The sequence below is a fragment of the Sprattus sprattus genome (assembly GCF_963457725.1).
Source record: "Sprattus sprattus genome assembly, chromosome: 19".
NCBI lineage: Eukaryota > Metazoa > Chordata > Actinopteri > Clupeiformes > Clupeidae > Sprattus > Sprattus sprattus.
Window position 1 is genome coordinate 20,906,171 of NC_137917.1, and position 26,568 is coordinate 20,932,738.

The window sequence follows — 26,568 nt, forward strand, 5'->3', positions numbered from 1 at the left end:
AACTGTCAAAAATAAAATCAAAAATGCATGATCCCTTTTGACTTCAAAGGGCACTCTCAGTATACAACGGACACCTCGAGGTGCTTTGAGGCAGATAATTCAAAATCAAAAGGGATATTTCCACAGCTCCCCCTTGAGGAAAACGTTTGACACTACTCACAACTGTAGAGAAATCAAGAGAAAGTACAAGTGCAATTGTTTTAACCGTTACAGAGAGAAAACCAATTTCAGATCGAGGCAACATACAACAGGCAGAGGCCGGAGCTCCGCGGCTCTTGTCTACAGGACTTGAGACGTGATCCGCTAAAAACAAGGTGCACGGGTCAACTTTCACCGGTTTCCACTACCAAAAACATGCAGTTCATAAAGCCTTGAGATGAGTGCTTGAAACCCCACGGGCCTGAGGGGAGACGCTCACTTCTGTGTGGCCAGCGCCCACAGTGCACCAATGGGCGTCTGCAGCCAACAGGCCGGGGTGGGGGAGGGTGCGAAGGGTGAGAGAGAGGCCAGTAAAATCTGTGTGCTGAATGTGTGTGTGTCGTTTGTGGAAAGAAGTGGCAGTTTTTAAGGCGGTGCATTGGTATACATGGGAAATAAACAAAGGTGCATTGGGGGAATCTAGTGTGTGCATATGTATGTTTGTACTTCGTGGCAGGGCGAGGGGAGGAGTTCTGGTGACTGAAGCCAAGCAATGGCGGAAGGTTAATATGTACAAAACAAAACAAAGTTCTAGTTTTTGAAGTGTGCTTCATGGTCTGTGTTCGTGCATTGCATTACATGTGTGTGAGCCAGTGCTGCATCTGTATGCGTCCTTCTCCGTGCTGGAATGTACACTATGAGTGGGTGTTGTGAGAGAGGCTGGTCCACTCTCAAGGTTGTGTCATGGACAGGACTGTGTCCGCGAGCGTGGATGCCATCATTCAAAACAGCATTTCTTTTTTGTATTGCTCACTCCAGTTACCTGTGGGTGTGGGTATAGAGAGGGGACTCTTGTGACAGGTGCATAGGAAGGACTAGGTCTTAAGTGACAGTATGGTTTCGAGACCTACTGGTCGTGGCAGCAAAGGCAAAATAACAAATATTTCCCAAAAAAATAAAATGAAATAAAATGTACAAATAAACAAAAAAACAAAACAAAAAAAAAAGAACAAGAGCATTTATATATATTTCATCTCTAGAGGAAGTGGATCATTCAGTTACAGGAAGTGCCAGATGAAAGGAGTAGCATCCCCCAACGTGACGCTTGCACCCTGGACTCTGGATGGTTGGCATGACATTTGGCTGGTTTACAATGCTGGTTTCAGTGTTCGGTGTGCTGAGCCTAATACTTAAAGCACTCATTGGTCTGTTCTATCTATTTACTTTAGGTTCTTCTTTTCTTTTTGGCTAATTCTGCCATTCTCACCTGGCACTAGCTAAGTCTATGCAAAGTTTGGCTACAAATGACTCTGCCCACGTTGAGGGCAGGATCAGAGGAGTGCTCTCTGCACCTAAAGTAATGCTACAGCCTCTTACACCCCCCCCCCCCCCCACCACCACCACCTCTGTAATGGGTCACACTAATGCAAGTCATACACAGAGACACTTCATGGATGCTGGGCATACGCAGTCTACAACGCTAACACACTAAGTGCTAATGTACCATTACATTTATGGCATCAATCAAGGCCATTTAAAAAAAAATAATCGTACTTTTCCAATTTAAATGATAAAAATGTAATAATAGTCATTCATAAAAATTAAAATAAACACAAGAGTGAGGGTAGTCTTTTTGTCCCACTCCTGATTTAAGTGTAGGTGGTGTGTGGGTGCGTGTGTGTAATGTTCAAAAGGGGCACAAACACTGGTCTCCGAGACGTGGAGCTAATTTCGAGGCAGTGTTGTGGTGTCAAAAAACAAAAACAAAACAAAAAAAACTTCATAGGTTCAACTTCACTCAGTCCTCCTCTCAATATTGCATACATGCATACATTTCATACATGAAAGAGCAAAGGTAGTACACAACACTAATACCATTCCTCTTCTTTAAAAGAAAGTAAGAAACAAAAGGAACCAACAGAAAGAGAGAGGAACTTGCAGGGGCATATTGGGCCTGCCAAGTAAATCCAAACAGAGAAATCTTCATCGTCTTCAGAATCTTCATGTAGTTTTGGGAACAAGGTGCTGTGTTGAAGGTCACCCCTGATAAGACTGTGGTGCGTGTGTGCGTGGTGCACTTGAAGGTTCGTCTCGAGCAAGAGGTGGGAAGTGGGCTGAGGAGGGAGGGGCTCGAGTGGTCAGGAAACGTCTGATGCCGCACCCAGACTTGGTGGGATAGAATGAAGAGTGATATGAGGTCGAGCTGTTGGTGTGCTTGTGCTCAGGCAAAGTACATGGTCCTCAGCGTGTCGGTGTGGATCTGCACAGCCTTGGCCAGAGCCTGGGGGTCCCGACCGTTACTCTGCCCCGACACATGGCTTCCTTCCCCACTGCTCGAAAACAGAAAGAAGAGGAGACCAATTAATTCCAGTTAACATGTGTTGTTAACATATGTTGTATTCTTTCTCAGCCAATCACATTACTCAGGTCATTCATTCTAAGCAGCTGGGTGATGTCATGGCAACATTCAGGCATGATCTAAGCACAATGACACATGGGAAGATTTCAACCAATGACAACGCAATGACAACGCAATGCAGCATTACACAGCAGCTCCTCAGGAGGACAAAAAGCTGAAGCTGAACTTGAGCCAACATAGTTAAAGAGACAGTATGCAACCATTTGAACACTTTGGTAAGCACTTTTTTATATAAGCAACTAGTACTAGTATCATCTTCCAATTCATTTTCATGGTATATGGTCATGTGAAGGACCGATAAACACACCTGTAGTTCCAAATGCTTTCACAGCATGGCATCGCCAACTAAATCACCAAGAAACATGCACTAGCTAGCTAGCCTTTATCAGTTCCAACTGTGCTGCTGTTGGTGTTCGTATGGTTTTTGCATGCCTTTTCAGCAGTTAGATTGCTAGTTTCCCACCAAACCTCCTTACTGCTGCTTTAAACTGTTACTGTGAATAGTCTATTTTGAAATAATGAAAATGTTTAATCAATTCTTCAAACTCTGACAGTTTCAACTGCCGTATAATTTGAAATCAGGGCCGTACGGACACCGACATTGCCATGAGTTAAATGGCACCCAATATTTTGTTGTCATTCAGTGCTCACTAGTGGGTTAGTGCATATTGGAGATTTCTGTTTCATTTATCATTAAAAAAAATCTGCAGAAATAGTTTTTTTCCCCAGTCACCAATGTGCAGTGAGGTGGTTGAAGCTGGAGTCACTGTCCGCACACTCACCTGTCGTGCTCCTTGTCCACCAGGTGGTAGCGGGCGCGGAAGGCCACGAGACGGGCGTAGTAGGCTGGCGCGGGGATGGAGACGGAGCGGGTGCAGCGCACGTAGGTGTGGCACAGCTGGTAGGTGAGGATCTGCAGCTCGTCCGCAGTGAAGCGGTTGTCGTCCCACAGCACGTAGTAGTGAGAGGGGCGGCTCGTGCCCTTTCAAGTAAACAAGGCTTAATATTAATACACCACAGGCATTATAATTAAATTACTCTGCAATTTGACAATTTGTCACTAAAGTAGTTAATTGTGTTTTCAATACACTGAAATACATTTACAACGACGGATTATAAATGGTAGTTCAAATCAAAAACAGCAGCACAGCATTGGCGTTCGATAAATAATATAAGAAAATCTGTGAACTGTAACCATCATCTAAATATAGATCCTTGTATGCGACACGAGACCGTAAAATTGTGCGCAGTAGACCTCAGAGGAGAGGGGATGGCGTGAGCCAAGAATACACTGCTACCAGCGGCGAACGATCACCATGGCAACAGAGGAGCAATGGCAGAAGTTGCTCTGGAAAGTCCAAGGCCTCCTGGGGTAGCTCACCTGAATGCCTGCGTGACTGCACAGGTAGAAGTCAAACTCAAAGGGGTGAGTGATGCTGGTGTCCACCGTGGTGCCTGCTGGGATATTACCACTCTTCCCAATCTGAGCAGAGGTGAAAAACAAATATTTTCAAAACACTGATGTTCCCAAGTCAAAACAAAGTGATTCTTCACAACTGGATTTAATAATTCCTCTGTTAAAGAGGCTTTTGGTGAGCAGCTTATATAGACATTTAAAAAAAAAAAAAAAACTTCAGACACACAGCCAGGCTGAGATAGTCTTCTTAGCAATCCCCTTAGTAACAAGACCTAGCAACCAATCCCACAGAGAATAGCTCCAGTGTGTGCATCTTTATGAAAGGCTGTCCTGAGGTAAGAGCCTCTGATTGTTCAGGTATGTTTACTGCTGCAGCGCGTTGTGTGGCGGACAGCAATGTTCCAGAGGTCTGGGATCTCAATGCATCATCACCCATCATATCACATCAAGGCCTGCGTCATCCCTTTCAAAACATACAGCTTTTTGTGACCACTTTTCTTAAATGGCATGCTTTTGAGCAGTCTAGACGTCATGGCAATCTAAATGGCCATCTACTGAATGGAGAGAATTGTATACCCCTCACCCAGCACCCCTCCCCCCATACCCACACGCATGCTCACACACATTTCTGCCCACAATACCCCCCCCACACACACACACACACACACACACTACCACCCCACCAACAACATCATCATTACAAACACCTGTACAAAGTATCATAAATAGCAGCATATTGTCCAGAAGGTTTAACATATGTGAGGAAGTGGCTTTAGATGTCCAGACACCAGTAGCAGAAACATCATGCATGACTGACAGCTACCCAACAATGGGAGGAGAGGGAAAGAGAGAGAGACAGAGAGAAAGAGAGAGAGAGAGAGAGAGAAAGAGAGAGAGAGAGAGAGAGAGAAAGAGAGAGACTCACCCTCTCTGACTTGTCGGCGCAGAAGAGGCGGGTGTGGTGGCGTTTCTGCACCACGATGTAGGTGATGCCCGGCTGGTAGTCCTTCTCCAGCTTGATGCAGGCATCTCGGATGGCAAGTAGCTCGTAGTGTAGGATCTGCAGAGAGAGAGAGAGAGAGAGAGAGAGAGTGAGAGAGAGACAAACCAGAAAAAGTAATAATTAAAAGTGAAGCAAAGGTTCTGATTGTAAATGCAGTTTCTGACAAAGTCTTGTATGATTCCATTATAAAAACTCTGGCTCATTTCACACAGCTTATGTAAATACTGAAAAACCTTAAGACCAACACAAAGAGGAAGACAGCAGAGTCATGCTGCTTCAGCCATATTTGTATTCAGTCATCCCATGAGGTCATCCACGCTCAGTTATCAGTCAGTCATACAGACTCACTTACCACCTTCACTATAAACATCACCACACTTTCACTCTCACTTAACGAGTCCAATTAGAGGAATGTTGACAACATTTTATGTGTTACACGACGCGAGAAGTTGCCTCAAATATGCAGCTTCTGTTTTCCTACAACGTTTCTGTATCACTTATCACAAGAAGTCTAAACAAAAGTCACCCTTTCAAATAGTGTTTGCCTCAAGTCTTCAGTGAATGAAAACCATTTAAAGACAGTTATGCTGGCACATATAAAAGATGATAAAAGCTCTTTTAGGGACTGGAGCACCAGACTTAACAACAACATAAACAAACTTAATGAACTAGCCACTGCTAGTTTTGTTCTACTACTTTTATTAAATCTTTCAACTTCCTCAACAGGGAAGATAAATGAATCTAGTTGAAACTCAGCTCAACCACAAAACTGGAAGAGATGTTAAAGATTATCCATTGTCCATTTCATTGTTAGATCACCTATATGGTCCTTGGGAAATTTCCTACAGAAACTGATCCTTTATTGTTCTGCTAGTAACTTCGTTTCAGTTCCATTTCACCTACTTTCATTTCCACCAACCAGCTGGCACAGACAGCTGAATTCACTCATTTTGAATATATAAAAAAAAAGTGCAATAGACATGAGCAGCGTTTCCCATTTTAGCTACCAAGGGGAAGATCAGCGGTAGAGCTGGAGACCATTTCACAGAGGGTTAGGGTTGTGTGGTGGTAGAGCTGGAGACCATTTCGCAGAGGGGTTAGGATTGTGTGGTGGTAGAAGAAGAATCATTGGTACCTGTGGCAGCTGTCCTTCGGGGACTCCGTCCCTGTAGAAGATGATGCGGGTGGGCTTGAAGCGCGTGGACTTGTAGAACTGGATAAGCAGCTCACGCACCATGAACGAAAGGTCCTCGATGATCTCCTGTCTGGGCCTCTGCACCCGCACCGTGGCACAGTACCTGCTGGGGTGGGCGTCCATACTGCCCACCACCTACACACAGAAGGACAGAGCCGTGATGAAGGAGAGTAATACAAGAATGAACAGTCCAGGGCAAGATAGTTTTATTTGAAGGATCAAGCATGCCATGAAAGAGGTGTTTTAGTCCACTATTACTATAAAGAAGTGAGTCCTCTATAATTTATGTTTAGACACATGTTTGTACACATTGAATGAATGTATGAGTAATTGTGAGTCTAACTTCTATCACCTGTTTGAATCGGCAGTGTTATAGTTTTAGCATAAGTAATTAGCCAGTCAGCTAATAATAAGCCATGGGAAACGAGGATACACACGGATTCAGACCTAACAACATGCTCACCAGGGGATCAATAAATAGGTCAAAAGCAGCCTGAGAATTTTTGGAGACGGGAGAAAGCTGCTCAAGGACGCTGCCCAAGAAAATGCTTTAAAATGCTTACTACACCAACAGTTAGAACTGTAGGAGTTAAGCTCCTTAACGTCACATGAAATTATTTGGAACTTGTCTAAATCTCAAGTGACAGAAAAAGATAGGTAGTCTCTACCCAATTATCTGCATTGCTTCTACCACACTGGCCACTTCTTGTAGGCGCTATATTCAAAAATAATCTGGATTTTTTTCAACCTAATCTCTTTCTGCTATACGACTATACAAACTGCAGATTTCCATAAAGCCGCCTTTTGTGGTATTTATGTCCTGTTCCAGGTAAATGAGGACGCCTCATAATCGTTTAGAGGAGGTGCCAAGTATGCAGTACTGTAGATCTCAAAATAGAAATGTGAACCACATCAAAAAACTATTGTTAAGCTACACGTGTCCGTACATTCAAATGTAATACTTTACTGAAAGCTTGGACTATTTCAAGTGAATTTTTGGGATTTTGTATGCAGCATGTAATTGCATATGCATGCCGTCAAACTGAATACTAGTTATGAGGTCAGCTTTAGCAACAGCAGTAACCACTTTCTACTTGATCTGCATCGATAGAGATTATTGCCTGCATAAGCATGCAACCAACCAACCAACCAACCACCCACCCAAAGAGCTTGCAAAGTACAGAACCTTGTACACACAAAAAAAAGACCAACAACTACAAGTGAATGGTGTGAGCATATGTGCTTCCTAGAAAGAGCTGTTTTGTTTACGTTTAAATGCTGTGAGCAGGTTTTCTTGTTAATGCTGTCTGCCTGTCTGTTAGCCTTTACCACATGATGTGTGGAGTAATCAGCCGCCTAGGAGCACTGTGACAGATGGCAGTTATGTTGAAAAGAAAAACTCCAGAATATAAACTCTAAAGCAGTCATCTGCCACATGTTTATGTCTATTAATAAACACATAACATACATGAAAAGGAAGGCCGTTGATACAGGAAATAAAACAAACACAGGTGAAGAAAAACAAACTATAACGAATAACTAAAATAAACCCCCTGATGAATGGACTATTCTAGAGCTCCCAAACAGCTTGCGGTACATGTGGAAGTGTGTGAGTGTGTGTGTGTCTGACGCCCAGGTTACAGGCTGGCTCCTGTGGGACTGGACCGAGTCATTACATGTGTCCAGCAGCCGCCCATTACACTATGATGCATCGTCATACTCTGACCACAACACGTAGACACTGTCCAAATGCAGACACAAACTTACACACACGGAAACGCCCACAGAAACGCACACGCACACACACACACACACACACACACACACACACACACACACACACACACACACACACATTACAGCCCACTGGTCCATAAGCCCGCATCCACACCAACAGACTTTCACGCTCTGACTCAGCGCTGTGTCACCATCTCTTGGCAACCATAAGAGCAGGATGCTCCGCACCGCCTCGGATCGTCAGGGTGAGGGCTGATGTCATTTCCTGCCTTCTCGTGACTCATATGCAAACCATCCGCTCGCTCAGACACTCCTACCCTTCACTCTCCATCTCGCTCTCGGAACACATCTGCCCTCTCTTCCTTTCACTCGGAAACCTAGAACTGGTGGCCCTGCTGGCCCGAGGCAGTAGGAGGTACCGGCTACCACAAGACAAGAAGGTCTTCATTATGGCTCATTACGGCTGTGTCACCATCTTCTCAAGTATCTTTTCACTAAAAATAACTCTTCTACAAAAAAAAAAAAAGAGAATGGTTTGGCAGACCTTGTTAAATGAAAAACACTCAGCCCTTAGGAATGTGTTCTAACTGTATTTTACTTCCTTTGTCAGTGTGTTGTGGGTTAAAAAAATAAATAAATAATTTAGTGAAGAGGGGGAGGGGGGTTGTTATTCATTCAGAGACAGAGGTTTTACAGTATAACTGTATGTTTCACTGCTGACACATTATAAGTCATTCCCATCCACAATTATTGGCACCCCTGGTAAAGATGAATAGTTATAAGAAATGCACCCTTTGGTGAATTAGCTCGATCTCATATCAAAAAGTTATAAAAATCCAACCTTTCAATTGAAGTAAATGTTTTGGAGAGAAAAAAAAAAAAATCTCATAAAGAAATAATTGTTTTCCAAATGGGCCAAGATTGTTGCCACCTGGGCAGTTCATATTTTTTATAGCCTCCCTTATAAGGCCGATAAAACATCACTGAGTCTTCTCCTATATTATTTCATTAGGTTGGAGAAGACAGAGCAGGACATTTGAGAACCGCCCTCTTAATAGAATCTCTCCAGATCTCCCAGGGTCCTAGGTCCTTCCATGTGCACTCTCCTCTTTAGCACATCCCACAGGTTTTCTATGGGGTTTAGGCCAGGGGACAGAGATGGCCCTAGAAGAAGCTTGATTCTGTGTTCAGTTAACCATGTTTGTGTTGATCAGGACATGTGTTTTTGATCATTGTCCTGCTGGAAGATCCAACGGCGACCCAGTTTTAGTTTCTTGGCAGAGGCAGCCAGATTTGGATTTAAAATGTCCTGGTTTTTCATGGAGTCCATGATGCCATGTACCCTAATGATATTTATAGGGCCTTTGGAGGAAAAACAGCGCCACATCACAGCCCCTCAAACTAATGGTAGGGATCAGGTTTCCAGTTTAGTCATCCTTCTTTACACACCTAACCTACCTGAATGTTTCTGGCCAAAAAGCTCAATTTTCATGTCACTTGACCATAGATCTCAGTTCAAATGAATGTCCCAGTAGCGTATAGCAAACTCCAAGCCTTTATCTTTGTGGTTAAATGAAGAGAAAGGCTTTTTTTATGACATGCCTTCCATATATCGGTTGGCATGGAGACAGCATTTGATGGTAGGTTTGTAGACCCCCAAGATGCTACTTTGTTCTGTAACTCTCCAACAGAGATCCTTGAGGATGTGTTGCCTCTCTCTACTTTTGAACAGTAGACATGGACATTTTCTGATGAGTAAATATTTTTCTGTAACATACATACACATTTTTACAATATATTCCCTGACTTATAAAGGTCAGCACACTTTTACCTTTTTTGATTTGTGTGTTCGCTTATCTTTCCAATGCTGAACAATAAGTAAAGGGAATTTGGCCTGTGTGTCACTTCCTATTCATTCCCCAGTGAAACAAGTCACGGATTACTGCCTGAAAGCCTGTTAAAAATAATAATTTCTTCAGGAGGGACTTCTTTTTTTTTCCTTCTAACCCTTTTTTTATGAATCTTTCCCAGGGGTGGCAATAATTGTGGAAGGTGCTGTACGTGTGTGTATGTGTGTATGTGTGTGTGTGTGTGTGTGTGTGTGTGTGTGTGTGTGTGCATGTGTGTGTGTGTGTGTGTGTATCTGTGTGCGTGTGTGTGTGAAGCCAAGCTTACCGCAGTGATAGAGGGCTTCTTCCCGTCCCCAGCTGGTGGGTGTGTGACGTCTGCCCCCAGGAAGATGACAGGCTGCTGGAACACTGCAGACCTGAGGGGAGGGCAATGGCGGAGTTCATTAAACACACATTTCACCGTATCAAAAGTTTTTCTTCACTCCGATTATGCTGGACGACAGTCATCAATAAACATTCACACACATATCAATCAAATCTAATGACCTTTGGCCAGGAAAGACCTTTAATATTCTTAACAGCTTAACTCTACTCAGAACTCCCAAGATGTAATAGTTTAGCAAGGACTTTACACTGTAATGGTTTTGGTCTTTATTCAACAGTTGACTAATAACAGCTGGAACAGCTTCAGACTTCAAACAAATATTCCAGATTCTATTGCAGTTTGTAGCAAACTCCAATGCAACAATATTCACACAAAGCAATAGAGCGAGACTCTCATTCCCATAAGGTTTACATACTGATAAACCTATATGTCCTGCACATTCATTTGGATAAAGGTATCTATTAAATGACTGTCAAACTGTCAGCTCTGAATGTAGTTGTAGAATATTTGCCAGGTCCTTTGACAGTATTTTTGCCTGTTCAATTACAGACCAAAGTACTGTCAAAGGACCTTGCAAATGCTCTACAACTACTGAGGCCAAACTCACCGTTGGTGTGGGACAAGGATGTTGTTGATGCCGCCCAGCTTGACGTTGATCTTGAGGCAGAGGTTGGAGAGGGTCTGAGGAGACGTCTTCACCACGTTCTTCACCTGCACACACTGAGTGGCCATTCCTAAGAGGGTGTCTCCAACCCGCTTCACCTCAGCTGGGGGGATGAGAGAAAGAAGGAAAGAAAGAAAGGATTAGAGAGAGAGAGAGAGAGAGGAAGAAAGAGAGAAAAAGAAAGAAAGAAAAAGAGTGAAGGAGATCGAGGGAGAGAGTGAAAGAGAAAGAAAGGAGGAGAGATAGAGAAACAGAAAGCGGGGGAGAGGGGCGAGAGAGAATATGTGCTTAGTGTATATGAAGCATGAAGGGAGGTCTGGCCATTATCTCTCATTCTTGCTTACTCAGTTGAAATGAATGACTAATTGGATACTTGCTAAACAGCTGATTCCACAATCTTATCAGAGAGCTACGGCAGCAATGCCTGAAAGGACTAAATGGACTGTTTTAACTACTCAGCTGAAATTATGAATGTGAAAAGTATCTCTCTCTCTTTCTCCCTCCTACCGTAGACTGGGGTCTTGCCGGGCAGGATGACGATGATGAGCTGCAGGCCAGAGTAGGTGTTCTTCAGGTGTCTGAACATGGGCTCCACGCTGTCGGCTCCCTGTGCGTACTTGCAGAAGCACGGCTGGCCCTGGATGGGCATCCCGGCATCCTTAGAGATCTTGCGCAGCTGGTCCGTAAAGTTCCTACAACACATTGATTACATTATTGACAACAGCTAGACGTCCACCATTTCAGACAAAAACAACAAATCCAATCCAGAATAGTCTCTCTTCACCGGGAAAATAACCATAGTAGCTTAACAGCCAAAAAAACTGCCTTGTGCTTGAACTCGTCTTACGTCTTAAGATGTATAATCCACACCCTGGTTTGGCTTTAACAGACAAGTTCAAATCTGTCTTTGCATCACAGCTGGTTCTTCATGAGAACTATCGAGTCCAACATGAAAGCCACTGGTGTGTCTCTTACAGGCAGGAACAGATGGTCAGAATCAAGCATGCAGAACAAATTGGCTTTAATATTTAGTGAAAGCCTCAGGGAAAACATGTTACTGTTAACAAAAACATGATAAAAGAGAGAAATATATATACATATCTACACACACACAGAGACAGGAGTGTATGACTTACTTGAGTACTTCACTCACACACTCACACTCTCTCACACACACACACACACACACACACACACACACACACACACACACGTGTGTGTGTACCCTCTCAGCATAACTTACTTGAGTACTTCCTCACGGCACTGTTTCTGCGGGGCGAAGCAGGCAATGGCCCACACCTTGATCTCGATGCCGTTGTAGAACTGCTTCCCCCGCATGTCCCACACGCCCTGGTTGGGAGTGGCGATCGCGCGGTTCTGTAAAAGATCATTCTGCTTCAGCCAGCGGAGGGGGCCCAAGTGAAAACGGACAAATCAGTAGGCCCCCACGTGTATTCCAGGTTTTCAGTTCATAACAAAGGCACCAAAATAACTAAATCAATATACTTTTCAAATATTTTGTGTAGGTTCTGAGATTTTAAGACAAGGATCTGTCCAATGACAGCGGCGATGTCTTCTCTCGGGACAAAGACACCACCCTAAAATAACAGATCTGTCCAATCACAGTGGTGATGTCTTGTCTCGGGTCAGAGACACCGCCCTTAAATAACAGATCTGTCCAATGACAGTGGTGATGTCTTGTCTCGGGTCAGAGACACCGCCCTAAAATAACATAAGAGTAAGAGGGCTGCTTACCCGGCCGCCGTACTGCAGGATGGGAGCGGGCAACACTCTCCCCGTCACTTCAGACATTTCGTCCTTCACCTTGATGCCAAACTCTTGAATGTAGGGGTCCAGGTTGAAGTTGGCGTTCTTCATCTGAGGACAGCCACACAAACACCAAATCACAGCCGAGCCGACGTGACAATCTGCTCGTGATTCAGGAGGAACGGGGTGCAGGGCTCTGAAGTTTTAACAGCTCTGTGTTCTGTACTGCTAATACTGTACTACAACAGGGGGGGGGGGTAGTCCAAAAAGCTACATTGTATTCACAGTGCTTAAGGTGACATTTAATTAATGTCTAAATAGTTTTTTGTGTCTTTGTTTTGTCACTTTTTAAATCAATCACGCTGCACTAAAAATACGCTCTTTTTTTTTTCACCACAGACATATGGTCCGGGTATGAGTCATCCCAAAATACATTATGAGTTATTTTAATGAACAGCCACTGGCCAAGAGCGAGTGTGTGTAGGAACACATCCAAAATCTGAATGAGGCATGGTATAATTGCTTCCTGCCATACACACGCTTAATTCAAATCAGCAGCATGTGGTCATAAGGTCAAATTCAGATGATTCCGCTAACAGCATTTCACACATAACTAACTGCTGCACCAGCTTAAGCTATGCTTGAAACTGCAGGCACCCAGCTGGTGGAGCCTTTATTACATTTTATTTCAGGCTGATTAAGCATGAACATACACTTAAGGGTTTTAAGTTATCTCTACCTCTTCAAACTTAACGTTCTGCATTTAAGGTGAATTTAGGCTACAGAACAGCAGAGTGATTAACAACTTGAACCAACACATCCAGTCAGTACAGCAGCTGTATTATGTCCCAGCATAGGAACTTTGAACATGTAATCACCTACCTCAAAAATCTCAGCTCTGTGTGCTTAAGTGATATAACCTATGCACTTTTCATTAACCCTAACCATAATCTAATTTTAGCATTATCATCTTATAACAGCGTGAACTAATATAAAATCCAATTGTGTTTGTTAATTCATTACATATTCAGTACACGGTAACAAGAATTAATGGGCCCCACTTTTTCTGTTGCAGTACAGCCCCCGACCACTAGGTGTCAGCACTAACCAGCCTGCTGATCTCCTCCTGTCTGTCCGGTGCGGAGCGCGCCGTGGCTTTGATCATGGTGGAGGTCTGATTATCCGTCAGCTTCTTGATGCAGCGCTGACCCGCTACAATGTTACAAACCTGCCAGGGAAGGCACACACAAAACCAATGTTTCCTAAGAACCCAATACGTGTAAAACAGGTAAATCCCGTCCCGTCCAAGAGAGAGAGGGGTGGATATTTGACTCCAGACGTGGCTCACCTCCAGGGGCAGGTAGGTGTGCTTCTGCTCCTGTCCCACCTGCAGGCAGGGTAGGTGAGGGTACTTGAGCTGCAGGTTGTACTTCTGCTTGAAATACTGTGCTACCGTACACTCCACCGTCTGGCCGCTCTCAAGCTGCAAAGGAAAGCTGGAAGAGAACAAAATGATCAAAAAAAGAATTAAAATCTGGAATGTGATGGGCGGAAAGGAAAGCCATCACACAACCAACAACATTAAGTTTTTCTCTATATGCATGTAAAAAGTTAAATTGAACGGCCAAGGAGTCACATTATCTTTTTTTTTTACTTACAAGATTACTCCTACTAAAGCTTATGGACTATCTCATGGTTAACCACATTCCTGAATGAGAAGATTTCTATGTGTGAGTGTGAGTGTTCAGTGTAAACCAGCATGGCCAGATGGACTAAAGCTTGTGGACCGTATCTTATGGCTAACCATATTGCTAAGTTAGAATATTTTTTATGTGTGAGTGTTGTGTGTAAACAGGCGACCGGACGGACGCTCACGTCTGGTGGCTGGCGGGGCGACGGGTCACATTGCAGACACGATACTTCCTCTTCATCTGACCACAGTGCGTCACTTCTACCTTCAGACCTGCCGACAGTCACCAATGATAGGGTCAAACACTCACACACACACACATACAAACAAACACACACACACACACACAAACACACACAGGCGGAGGAAGGAAGAAAGGAGGAGAGGACTAGAGCAGGGATGAGAGGAGGTATTGGTTGCCATGAAAGTGGGGAGAGGAAGACGATGAAGTACAGTTCCAGTCGAAAGTTTTTTCTTTCCGTTTATTATTTTCTACATGGTAGATACCCCTTTTTTGTTGAGTACATCATTCCATATGGGTTCTTTCGTAGTTTAAATGTCTTCAGTATTAATCTACAATGTAGAAAAAAATACAAGTTAAGAAAACACTTCTCAAAAGGTGTGTCCAAACTTTTGACTGGTACTGTATGTGTGCAGGAGTCGTAAGGGGGGCTGCAGCTTTGAGGGTCGTGAGATATGGGCAGAAAGTCGGGAGAGGAAGACAATGATGAAGAATGTGTGCAGGAGACGTCGGGGGGCTGCACCTTTGAGGGTCGTGAGAGGCCCACCTTTGATCTCCTTGGTGAAGCGCACCCTCTGGGAGTCGGTTAGGGTCTTGGGCTGCTCGTCGATGTTGCGAATGTCCAGGACCTCGCACATGAACTCAATCACTGGCTGTGCTTTGTAGAAGGCCGTGGCAGACACTGCAGGAGGATGGGGATAGTGATAGAAACGCACAGACAAAGTCACTTAAAGGACCCACACATTGGCTGTACTGAGCTGAAATAAAGAGGCTTGTTATCGTGGCTAGAACGCCTTCTGCACTTGGATATTAGAAAAAAATCATGCCGTCGTTCATCAAGCTTGCCTCTGAAAAATTCAATTACCCACTATTTCATGCGTTCTTATGGGGGATTACTGCTGTTTGACGCCTTAGCTTACATCTCAGCGTCTGGTCTTTTTTGCACTATCCACACTTGCAGCACAAGAACACTTTCCTTGTCACAATCTATGCACAATGTACCTTAGGGTCAGATCCATTCCTGTATCTGTAAACACCCAACACCTTGTGAACATGTTCTCCCTATGTGTACGTGATTTATGTATGTATGTCTGTGAGTTGCACAAGTGCATAAGTGTATGAGCTACTGGATGACCTAAATTTCCCTCGGGATTAATAACATATCCATCTATCTTTCTATCTTTAGAGAAATGGCCACTTACCGTCTATGTTGAGCATCATCTTCCACATGGCCGGCCTGACGGACTGATGGAAGCCGAACCACACCTCCCGGCCTCCACCCAGGGGGTGGTAGTACCCCTCCGGGGGAGAGAAGAAGGAGCGCCCCACAGGGGTGTACCTTAATGAGGAAAAAAGGAGGAGGGTTGAAGTAGTGGTAATCGGCCATTTGCATTTTCTTTTTAAAGTACTGTGAACTACCAACTTCATTGGTCTACACTAAAGACGGTATTAAATACAGATTGGAACACTATACGAGTATGTGAGCATGGTGTGGCTGTGAGAGCATGTTTGTGTGTGTGTGTGTGTAAGTTTTCACGTACGTGTGCATGAGCGAAAGAGTTGAGAGAGAATACGAGGAACCTCTGTGTCTGTGTCTGTGTCTGTGTCTGTGTCTGTGTCTGTGTCTGTGTCTGTGTCTGTGTCTGTGTCTGTGTCTGTGTCTGTGTCTGTGTGCATGAGAGAGAGAGAGAGAATATGAGGCACCTGTCTGTGTGTGTCTCTGTGTGTGTCTGTGTGTGTGTGTGTGTGTGTGTGTGTGTGTGTGTGTGTGTGTGTGTGCATGTGTGTGTGTGTGTGTGTATGAGGCACCTCATGGAGGCCAGGTGTCTCATGGCCACGTCCAGCGCCTGCACAGAGTCCAGGGGCACCTGCATCCGCCCGCTCACCAGCGTCTCCTGCAGCAGCCGCCATGACACTTTGGCCAGGAAGCGAATGGACACCTTAAAGATACGGTCCTTGCCTTCGCCCGGGATGGTCACTTCAAAGTCCACCTGAAGAAGGAGAGGGGAGATAGAGAAGGTGAGGAGACAGAAGCATAGCATTGTATATTTATTGTGTATCATTTTGCAAAAGAGAAACAGAGGAGAAACAGGAAGACTCTGATAGGGAGAGTAAGGCAGACAAAGGAAGACAAGAAAGAAAGAAAGAAAGAAAGAAAGAAAGAAAGAAAGAAAGAAAAAGAAACAAAGAAAGAAAAGAAAGGAAGAAAATAAACATGTTAAGTATACAGTTATAGCCACACTGTCTCTGCCTACCTTCTCGGTCCCAATTGGCAGAGCCAGCACCGTGTAGATGTTCTTCTTGCCGTCATACACCGGCTTCCTGTCGCCAAACAGCTGAGGCTTGAAGTGCTGCACCATGTACTCCACTACTTCCCTGCGGGGACAGCATCAGATCCATGTCAGCGGCACAAAGAGAAACACACAACGCGACATACTCCCCTACAAGACAGACATGATTCACCCAGCAGTGCACGCTAGGCATTTTACAGAGCCAAGAGCCTGAACACCCCTAGAGCGAGCACTGAGGCAACAACAACTCCCTTTTAACTGTAGGGGGTTGAGCAAAGGACATTTGTGCTATCTGTTAATAGGTCAATGTGAGGTATGAGGTATAACCTCCTGTTCAGAGTAGGGTCACTGTAGGGATGCTTTAGGCGTTCACAATGACAAACCCAAGTGAGAGACAGAACATTTGTAAACAGCAAGTTAGCTCAGTGTGTCGCATCTAACCAACTATGCGTTTCAGGTTGTTGTGCGTTTCTGTACTACTAACCCATGCAGACTGGGCTGTCAACCTCTGCTCAATGGTTTCCTGAAGCATTCCCTGAATCATTTCTCAGATGATCCAAGCCTGTGTCACTCCACTGGCTACTTGTGGCCGTTCACATTGAACTGAAGTCATCAACGCTTGCCTACAAAGCGACTACTGCGTCTGCACCCATCTACCTGACCCCCATCACTTAGGCTTGCACTGCGTCTTTCCTCGCACTACATTCCTCCGAGGAACAACATCTGCCATCTCTTCACGCGAGTCAATCCCAGCCCACACTTATTTTCCCAAACTTATTTTCAACCAAACCAACCGTCTCTATCTCCAAAAATCTCTCATCTCCTCTGAGATCACCTTCTTTCCAAACACCCCTTCCTTCCTTCCTTCCTTCCTCTCCCCTTATATCTTTCCTTACCCCCTCTCGCACTTCAGCGCTTTGTGAGGTTGATTTGAACTAGTCTGGTGATGCATCAGAACACCTAATTTACTTAGCTTAATCGTACCTTTGCTTTAAAAGTGTGTGCTAAATTAATACATTTAATCGTTCACGACATTATTGTTATAGGAGATATTATATGATTTCAATCACATATACTTCATGATGTTAAACGCCGCGACTGTGACACAAGAAGAGGATTACATCTAAGCCTGGACTTAATATTATAGTGCTAAAATGTCTCTGCAAAAAGCATCAATTAGTCTGGGACTGGCCTTACTCCCCAATCAGGCCTGCAGCAGGCTCATGGGAATTTGCCTGACGTGTGCAGAAAAAAGTAGGTGCTGATTGCCGTCACACAGAACTGTAACACATCCATCCCTTAATAGCCTGACTAGACCTGACTCAAGAGTTCCCAAGTCCCATTGAGGAACACACTCTAGCCAATAAATAGACACTCCCAGCCATGCCCCTTACACCCCCACTCTCTCTCTCCCACACACACACACACACACACACACACACACACACACACACACACACACTGGGAGACTAAGCCCCTCCTTGAGGGAAGGTGAAAGCCTTTCTCAGACGCTGGTCTAGTCTGGTAATTAACTGAATTAGGGATCTATGTTAGGAGCCTTTTTTTCTACATATTTCTCGTTCAGGATTTTTCTAATTGGGTAGGATCAAGCAGAGAGCCCTGTCACCTTTCTGGATGAAATACAGGCCCTGTTCAGACTCATGGACCACGGGTTTTGGGCCGACTGTAAATATGCCTTGCGTGTGTGTGTGTGTGTGTGTTGACATGTAGCTGACCCGAAACAACCCTGCATGACAAGCGGGAGAATCTCAAGCGAGGTAAGAGAAAAAAGCGAGACACTGGTGTACGCTTCCTGCTCCAACTTGTTATCGTCTCACGCTAGACCAAGCATTTACAATTCAGGGCAAGTTACAGACTTCCAAACTTTGTGAGCTAATGCAGTAGCTCCAGATCTTACACACCACTCAATGGTATAAGAGCATCTGGAACTAAAGAAGGGGGCCCATCTTTTAAGAGTCAGCAGCCACATGTGATATGGGGACTACTGGTCAGACACTGGATGAGCAGGGCAAGAGTGGCCAGCCAAGGCAGCTACCTGTTGACTCGTCGGGGGCACTTGTCGGGCTTGATGTCCACCTCGTAGTGGTGGACGTCCATCTTGGGGATCTCCACCTCGAAGTAGTTGGCCAGGAGTTTGATGGGTTTGCCCACGGTGCCAAACCCCGGCCGCCGCGGGGCCTGGAACACCTGCTGGAGGGGAGGGGGGTACGGCCCCATGGGCACTGCAGACAGGCAGGAAAGGACAGAGAGAGAGTGAGAGAGAGAGAGAGAGAGAGAGAGAGAGAGAGAGAGGAAACAGAGCAGGGGGGTGGTTGTAAGAGAGATGTGTGTGTGTGTGTGTGTGTGTGTGTGTGTGTGTGTGTGTGTGTGGGGAGGAGGGGGATAGTATAGAGAGAATAGTAAACCAAAGTTAAAGTTAAGGATGAGATGGCAAAAGTAAACAAGAGAGAAATAGGAAGGGAGTGTAGGTGCATGGGAGATTGCGGAAAAGAGAAAGGAGAGAGAGAGGGAGGGAGAGGGAAAGAAAGAGGAGGGAGAAGTGAGAGGGATAGAGACAGAGCCATGTGGAGGTCGAGAGGATAAAAATTGATTGTGGCATTGAGATGAGGGAGGGGGTAGGACAGAATTGAAAGGAATAGGGGGAGAACGGCAGGATTAAGAGTGGTAGAGTGTGTGACAGAAGAGGAGGATATGAACGAGGGACAAAAGAGAAGAGGGTGACAAAGACGAAGGGGTAGTCAACAGGAGGGAGGGGGAGGGAAAGACAAGGCAGAGAAAAGATTGGGAGAGAAACATATGCACATTTAGTAATACGTTCACAAACAACATCACATACTCTTTACTTCCTGACTCTTCCACTCTTCTAAAACATTCAAGATAATTTAGTAAGATAGACCAATACAGTTTTGGACAAAAGAGCTCATAAACTATAAGGAACAATCACTTTACTACCAACTAACACAACAACTGGAAGAGGCCATATAATTAATGTAGTGCTTTCAAAACAACCCCCCCCCCCCTCCCCCCCTCGATACTCCTAGACCGTGTGTATAGTTGAATGTGACTCATCCACTGGATGTGACAGGGTACACTTTCACAGGCCAGTAATGTGATGTGACAGGATACACTTTCACAGGCGAGAAGTGTTATATATGAAGTGTTCCTCCATCATTTCACCGTTCTACAATGGCCAAATGTCTTAAGATGCCGTGAGGGAGTGACTTCTTTTGGCCGCCACAGAGGCTGATAAACTCTCTGATTAGGGGATAAATGGTGGCCATTACTCCTCCTTACACACACTGTAATGTATTTATGTAATCACGAGAGGGGGTGGGGTGGGGGGTCTGATGGGTACAAGGAGGACTGGTAGAGATCTGATGTTTCAAAGGGGGGCCCACGGCCTAACCCCTCCATCCCAGGAGAACCCTCCCTCCATCACAACAAAGACCCCAGCTGCCCTCCGTCTCTATCAAAGAACCGGGGAGAGAGAGAGAGAGAGAGACAGAGAAAGAGAGAGAGAGAGAGAAAGAGAGAGGGAAGGAGAGAAAGAGAGGGAGAGAGGGAGGGAAAGACAAAGAGAGAGAGAGCGAGAGGGAGGGAGAGAAGAGAAAGAAAGAAAGAAAGAAAGAAAGAAAGAAAGAAAGAGAGAGAAAGAGAGAGAGAGAGAGGGAGAGACCGAAAGAGAGAGAGGGAAGGAGAAAAAGAAAGAAAGAAAGAAAGAAAGAGAGAGAGAGAGAGAGACTGAACGAGGACAGGGAAGGAGCCCACGCCACGCCCCCACATCTCTCTAACTCCACCAACACAAATACGAGGGCCCCACAAAACATTCCCAGGCTCACCATGACGACTCCACAGCAACACGTATTGTCATGGAGATAAGGAAACTTGGGTGTGAGAGTGCAACTGAGTGCATGTGTATGTGCGTGTATGAGACAGAGATAGAGAGTACGTGTGTGTGTGTGTGTGTGTGTGTGTGTGTGTGTGTTGGGATCTTGGCCTTATTCATCCAGCAACAGGCGTGACGGAGACACTCCCCACACCACGGGAGCCCCCAGCACATCAATCTCCCGATCTTCCCACCAGCCCCCCATTCATAAGCCCAATCAGAGACCATTTAAAGGGCCAGCCATGCAAGGCCACGGCAACAACCAAACCATCACAACTCTTAACCCCTCTCACTGGCACACTAAACAGAGTGTTTCCCCACTATCACTATAAACTCATCATACATAAGAGATCAATGCACACAAGACTCGATAAGAACCAAGAGGATAATTTCATGGTGTCACAGTTTATTATGCTGGACTAGTTACTTCAAAGACATATTTTTTGAATGGTGTCAGCTATGCGGCAGGGCATACGGGGACACTGAACAACGAACAGACATCGATCTCCACGTTGTACTGTGATGCGGTGATAATAAATATCCCCCCCCCCCCCCCCCTTAACACACACACACACACACACACACACACACACACACACACCATACTTTCACCCAACAAAAGCAGATGGTTTGAAAGCAGCAGCCGCGGCTTCAGCACCAGGAAACAATAGTCGCACCCTCAAACACCCTCAGACAGAGGGAGCGAGCAGCCAGAACCAGGGCAACAGGGAGGCTGCCGATTCAGAACCCTAAATCTGCCAGGCACCCACCTGGTTGTGCCTGGCATCAGGAGCTCCAGCTGTCTCACCGTAGGCACAAAAAGTGTGTGTGTGTGTGTGTGTGTGTGTGTGTGTGTGTGTGTGTGTGTGTGTGTGGACAGGAGAGTTAGTTGAGTGAGTGTGCACCAGAGTGTGCAGTACTCGCTAAAGGCACCACCTGGCAACCCCCTCCCCATTCTTCCAGCCTTTGACCTCTGACAGACTGTTCTGGGTCCCTTTATTTGGGACGGTCATTCCATGGTAACCATGGTGACCTCTGTTAAGAATTCTGGCCACCACTTGCCTATGTTAAGATGTTGCACTGACTTAAACCATTTATATAGATCTTTCTGAGGATACGGAACAAAAACACGATTAAAGGGTATGTCTCAATAGTCACATTTTCAAAATTGTATTAGAAAAAAAAACTACAGCCCCAATGAGATTTTTCGATTATATCTACGTCCCTACAGACCAAGGCACAAAGGACACTCTGGAATTCTAAACGGGTTGTTATACACCACTTTGTACACACTCAATTGTCAATATCTAGGACATTCGTTTGATTTACAATTCCTTGTGAGTACTTTCACAAATGAAACTGCATAGTCTGGAGGGTTAGTGACTACACACCAAAAGACATGCCAAAAGAAGCCTCCAAACAGACCATGTAAAATACATCTCTGTGCATGAACTGGCTAAAGAGGCTCCCCTTCAGATGTCTTACATGGACCCTGGGTGTCAATGGCAGGCCTAGCTGTTCCTTTGGTCTATGACACAAAGCTAGCACTGGATGAGAGGGAAAGCAAGTGATTCCCTCATCAGGGGTTCACACTTCAGTTTCCTGAGCTGAGTTACACTTGGACTAGGCCTTCTTTGTTTTGTTTTCTTTAAAATGTATATTTATTCAGCGAGACTGTCCTTCTCGTCTATTTCACCACTATGTGAAACAGGATTCAAATCTCTGGTCATCTGAAAGCAAATTAGACGCCTTAACTGTGGTTGTGTAGATAACCTCTCAAATGTACTGTTTCAGGAACTAGGGAACTAGCCCTACTATACACACTTCCTGATCACCCTCATAGAGAATAATGCATGAAGTAGGCCAAGACTTCAACCAGGAGTTTCAGCAGACAAGAATATCAGGACAAACAGGCAAGCCAAAGTTATCACAGATGGAGACCGCAGTAAAAAAATCTTGGGAAGTTAGAGGGCAAGGATTAAAGGTGCACCTCAGTATTGCTGAAAACGAGCTGGTTGGTCTTATACATTCTCTAAAGAGCTCGCACTTCACATAAGCTAAATGAACAACTGCAAAGTTTACACCCTTGGTCAAGGGCTAAGCGATTCACCTGGTTGCTTTTCGCCACAGATGGCGCTATGACACACAATTAAGCGGACTAATACTGACCCTTCCAAGGCCCTCACCAACTTGAGAGAAAACACAAGTACGACAACTTATTACTGACTTTTCCTTTTGAGCTATCTTACAAATGTGTGTTATTGTGTTGGTTAGCAATGATTTATTTATGTCACTGCAGTCGTTACATAATCCCCCCAGATGCAAATGGACAGGAACTGGGAGCACTGTCCCCAACAACGTCAGTGCACATTTTAATAGCAATAACACAGAAGGCCGGATTTTTTGGGGCGGGGGGCGGGGGGGAGCTCAGGTCCTAGCGCGCCCGTGAGTTTTCAGGGAGGTCCAAGGGTGCGCCCAGCTGCTTCGGTGGAAGGCGGGCTTTACCTCGAGCATCTACGGTTAACAATTCCCACGACCCCCTGCCCCCGCCCCTGACCTCGGACATTGTCAATGCACTCGGCAGCCTGGCTTTCACTATTAAAATCAAGCCTATGCACCAATGGCTTGCTAACTTTAATGTTGGTCTATAACAAAATGTTGCACGTATTAAAATAACGTTGAGGCACCACCAAGAACACGAGACAAGAACAGATGTGGTTTCTTCAGAGCAAAATAAAAGTCATATGATAGTTCCCTCGTTATGTTTTTCAATATTAGTCCACCTGGAGACATAATCTACCAAACAGAAATGACAGCGTAGAAAGACCTACCAGCGCCAGATGGTCCCGGCTCCATCCCATCCACGTAGCCGCGAGGGTCCAATACACAAATCCAAAGCTATATCGCCACAACGCCGGCCGCGTCAGGCTGCTGGAAGCGTTTCAGACTTCCAGCCTCCTCTCGGCGTGCAGGCTTTTCCTTCCTCGGTAACCCCCCGCCCCCTGCCCCTGCTGGAACCCCAGACCCGCAGAGTTGTAGCTAACGACAATAGCTCTCTTTGCTGGTCTCCCCAAGCTGTTCTCAGGCAAGGGCTCCTAAAATCGCCTTCCACTCTCCAAGACTACCCTTAGGAAAAGGTCTTGATTCGGATCGACTGCTCGAAATGCCCGCGGCGCTGTTTGGTGTTGTAGTCTGTTGTATTCCTGCTCACCGTTCAAGCAGGATTCTCCAGTGGAACAAAAACGGCCAGCCCTTCACCCCCGATTTCCAACAGCCCCCCCTCCCACTTCATCGTTTCTGCAGGCAGCTCAATGTTTAAATATGAAGCCGTTATTTCTTGACTATTGCCCTCTGGAGGTTGGCGGACTAATTTACCATTCATAATTAGCAGTAAAGGCATGATGTTTGCACTGTGAGTGACATAAGTCCCTTTTCTATCAAAAAGATAATGCGCTTTATAGTCTAATGATTTAGAATAATATAAAACGTTTAGAAAAGTTAAGAAGCTATAAGTAGAACTGCTTTATAAACTAAATATAATCAACGATGAATAAGTACACAGCTACCAAAACATTATATTTCTTAGGATGGTATTTACCTCAAATGACAATATCTCATTTTATCTTGCAATGCAGGCCTATGTATTTCGTTTTAAGTTAATTTACATACAATATATTTTTTTTTTTACAATAATTTAAGTCACTTTCACAATCTAATCATCATTCAGCATTCATGTACTGGATAATCAAAAACAAGGCAACAAACTTGATCTTAGCCATCCACATAAATCTGCAGACTGGCAGCCAGCATGAGACAGAGCTCCTTTCAGATCAACTTTGTTCTCTCCAAGACAGTCAATATCCTGCATCAGAGCCCTTGTCATCACATGCTTTTCTATAACTTCACTTGACATGCTAAATTCCAGTGAAACATCATTGTAGCTCAGACAGGTCATACCATGCCAAATCGTGCCAGTTCGTGGTCATGTTTATAGAAACGGTTTCCTATTGGTACTGTCAAAGTAGTATGTAGCTATAGGCTGCATACAAACTAACTACACTGCCTTGCATAAGTGTTCACCCTCCTTGGACTTCCCACATTCTGCAGTGTTACAACCTGGAATTCAAATTGATTTTATTGGGCTTTTTACCATTTGATTAACACAACATGTATAGTGCTTTGAAGGTGCAAAATGCTTTTTGTTGTGACACAAACAATAATATTAATATATACTGTATATATATATTAATAACAATAACCCAAAGACAAAAACGCACACATCTGTTGGATGACCAAGTATTCCTCTGAGTCAATACTTCACTGCAATCACAGCGGCAAGTCTTTTTGCATTTCTAGAGACTGCAATTTTTGCCTTCTTTTCTTGGCAAAATAACTCAAACTCAGTCAGATTGGATGGAGACCGTCTGTGAACAGCAATTTTCAAGGCTCGCCACAGATTCTCAATTGGATTGAGCCATTCTAAGACATTAACATTCTCTGCCTTAAACCATTCCCATGTTGCTCTGGCTGATTGCTTAGGGTCATTGTCCTGCTGGAAGGTTAGCCTCCACCCCAGTCTCAAGTCTCTTGCAGACTGAAACAGGTTTTCTTCAAGAATCGCCCTGTATTTGGCTCCATCCATCTTGCCCTCAATCCTGAGCAGTTTCCCAGTACCTGCTGATGAAAAGCATCCCCACAGCATGATGCTCCCACCACTGCGGATGGTGTGGGGGTTGTGGGGATGGTGTGCTCAGGGTGATGGGCAATGTTGGGTTTCCGCCACACATAGCATTTGGCACCAGGACCAAAAAGTTTGATTTTGGACTCATCTGACCAGAGTACCTTTTTCCACATGGCTTGCTTGTGCCATCTTCAAACGGGATTTCTTATGGCTTTTTCTCAGCAACGGCTTTCTTCTTCTTTCTTCTTGAAAGTTGTCCTGTTGTCAAATTATTTCACCTGAGTTGTGGATCTTTCCAGTTCCTCCAGAGTACCCATTGGCCTCTTGGTTGCTTCTCTGATTAATGCTCTCCTTGCCCGGTCCGTCAGTTTAGGTGGACGGCCTGCTCTTGTTAGATTTGCTGTTGTGCCATATTGAATATTCTTTCCCTTTTTGTAAAGGTGGATTTAATGGTGCTGCTATGTGAGGTATTCAAGGCTTGGGAAATTGTTTTATCCGAAATGCCATTTTATGCATTAACTGTACTACATCAGAGTTTATTTGGTGATATTTATGTCGAATGGCAGATTAGCCTCAGATTGTGTCACTTGTAGCCCTTGAAGCTAGCATTGGGTATATTCAATAGCTAACTCTGTCTTTGACCTTGTTCATATTTCGATTAAAGCTGTAGAAATTATAGATAAAAAAAATGTTTTAACTGACATCATTGGATTAGAATAACGTCCTTCAGAACAAAAATGTATTGTAACATGAATACAGAGCAAGTGCCTTTTATATAAGACTAGATTGTACCATGACAATACCCTTTCAAACACCTGACCTTTCTACCCTTGCAGTTTCTCCTGGGATCAGGAGCTAACTAAAAACCAACGACAACTGCGTGAAATAAAAAAAATCTAAGGTAAGGTCAACATTTGGTATACCCATCAGCTAGCTCTGTCTTTGGCCTTGTTCATATTTCGATGAAAGCTGTACAAATTATAGATAAAAAAAAACACAGATTAACACTGATATCATGGGGTTAGAATCATGTCCAACAGAACCAATTTGTATTGAAACATGTTTATGATCTCTGTCTCTTGCTAACAGTAAAAGCTGCTAAAGCTAAGGTTTTTACAATTTTTATGTCTTATTGTATACGGTCTTTATACTGTTCAGGTGAGATCATTGGACATAGCACAGA

The 26,568-nt window shown here is 44.6% G+C and overlaps 1 protein-coding gene across 2 annotated transcripts; it reads right to left on the reverse strand.

Annotated features, from left to right (window-relative positions):
* Positions 1-1,576: 1,576 nt before the first annotated feature.
* ago1 (argonaute RISC component 1) lies at positions 1,577-23,654 on the reverse strand. 2 transcript variants are annotated; one of them, XM_080857576.1, is made up of 19 exons: positions 23,536-23,654; positions 18,854-19,040; positions 16,762-16,882; positions 16,316-16,497; positions 15,709-15,845; positions 15,030-15,188; positions 14,451-14,538; positions 13,924-14,071; positions 13,684-13,803; positions 12,564-12,686; positions 12,052-12,185; positions 11,316-11,500; positions 10,752-10,911; positions 10,085-10,175; positions 6,113-6,307; positions 4,900-5,034; positions 3,939-4,040; positions 3,340-3,539; positions 1,577-2,468 (listed from the first exon to the last, which is right to left on the reverse strand). In XM_080857576.1, exons 1-19 carry the CDS (start codon positions 23,558-23,560, stop codon positions 2,360-2,362), a joined length of 2,601 nt encoding a protein of 866 aa, XP_080713702.1. In that variant the 5' UTR covers positions 23,561-23,654; the 3' UTR covers positions 1,577-2,359. The 2 variants fall into 2 exon arrangements, with proteins under 2 accessions (XP_080713702.1, XP_080713703.1); XM_080857577.1 differs by lacking the exon at positions 23,536-23,654 and having other exon boundaries at positions 15,054-15,188; positions 18,854-18,879.
* Positions 23,655-26,568: the final 2,914 nt, after the last annotated feature.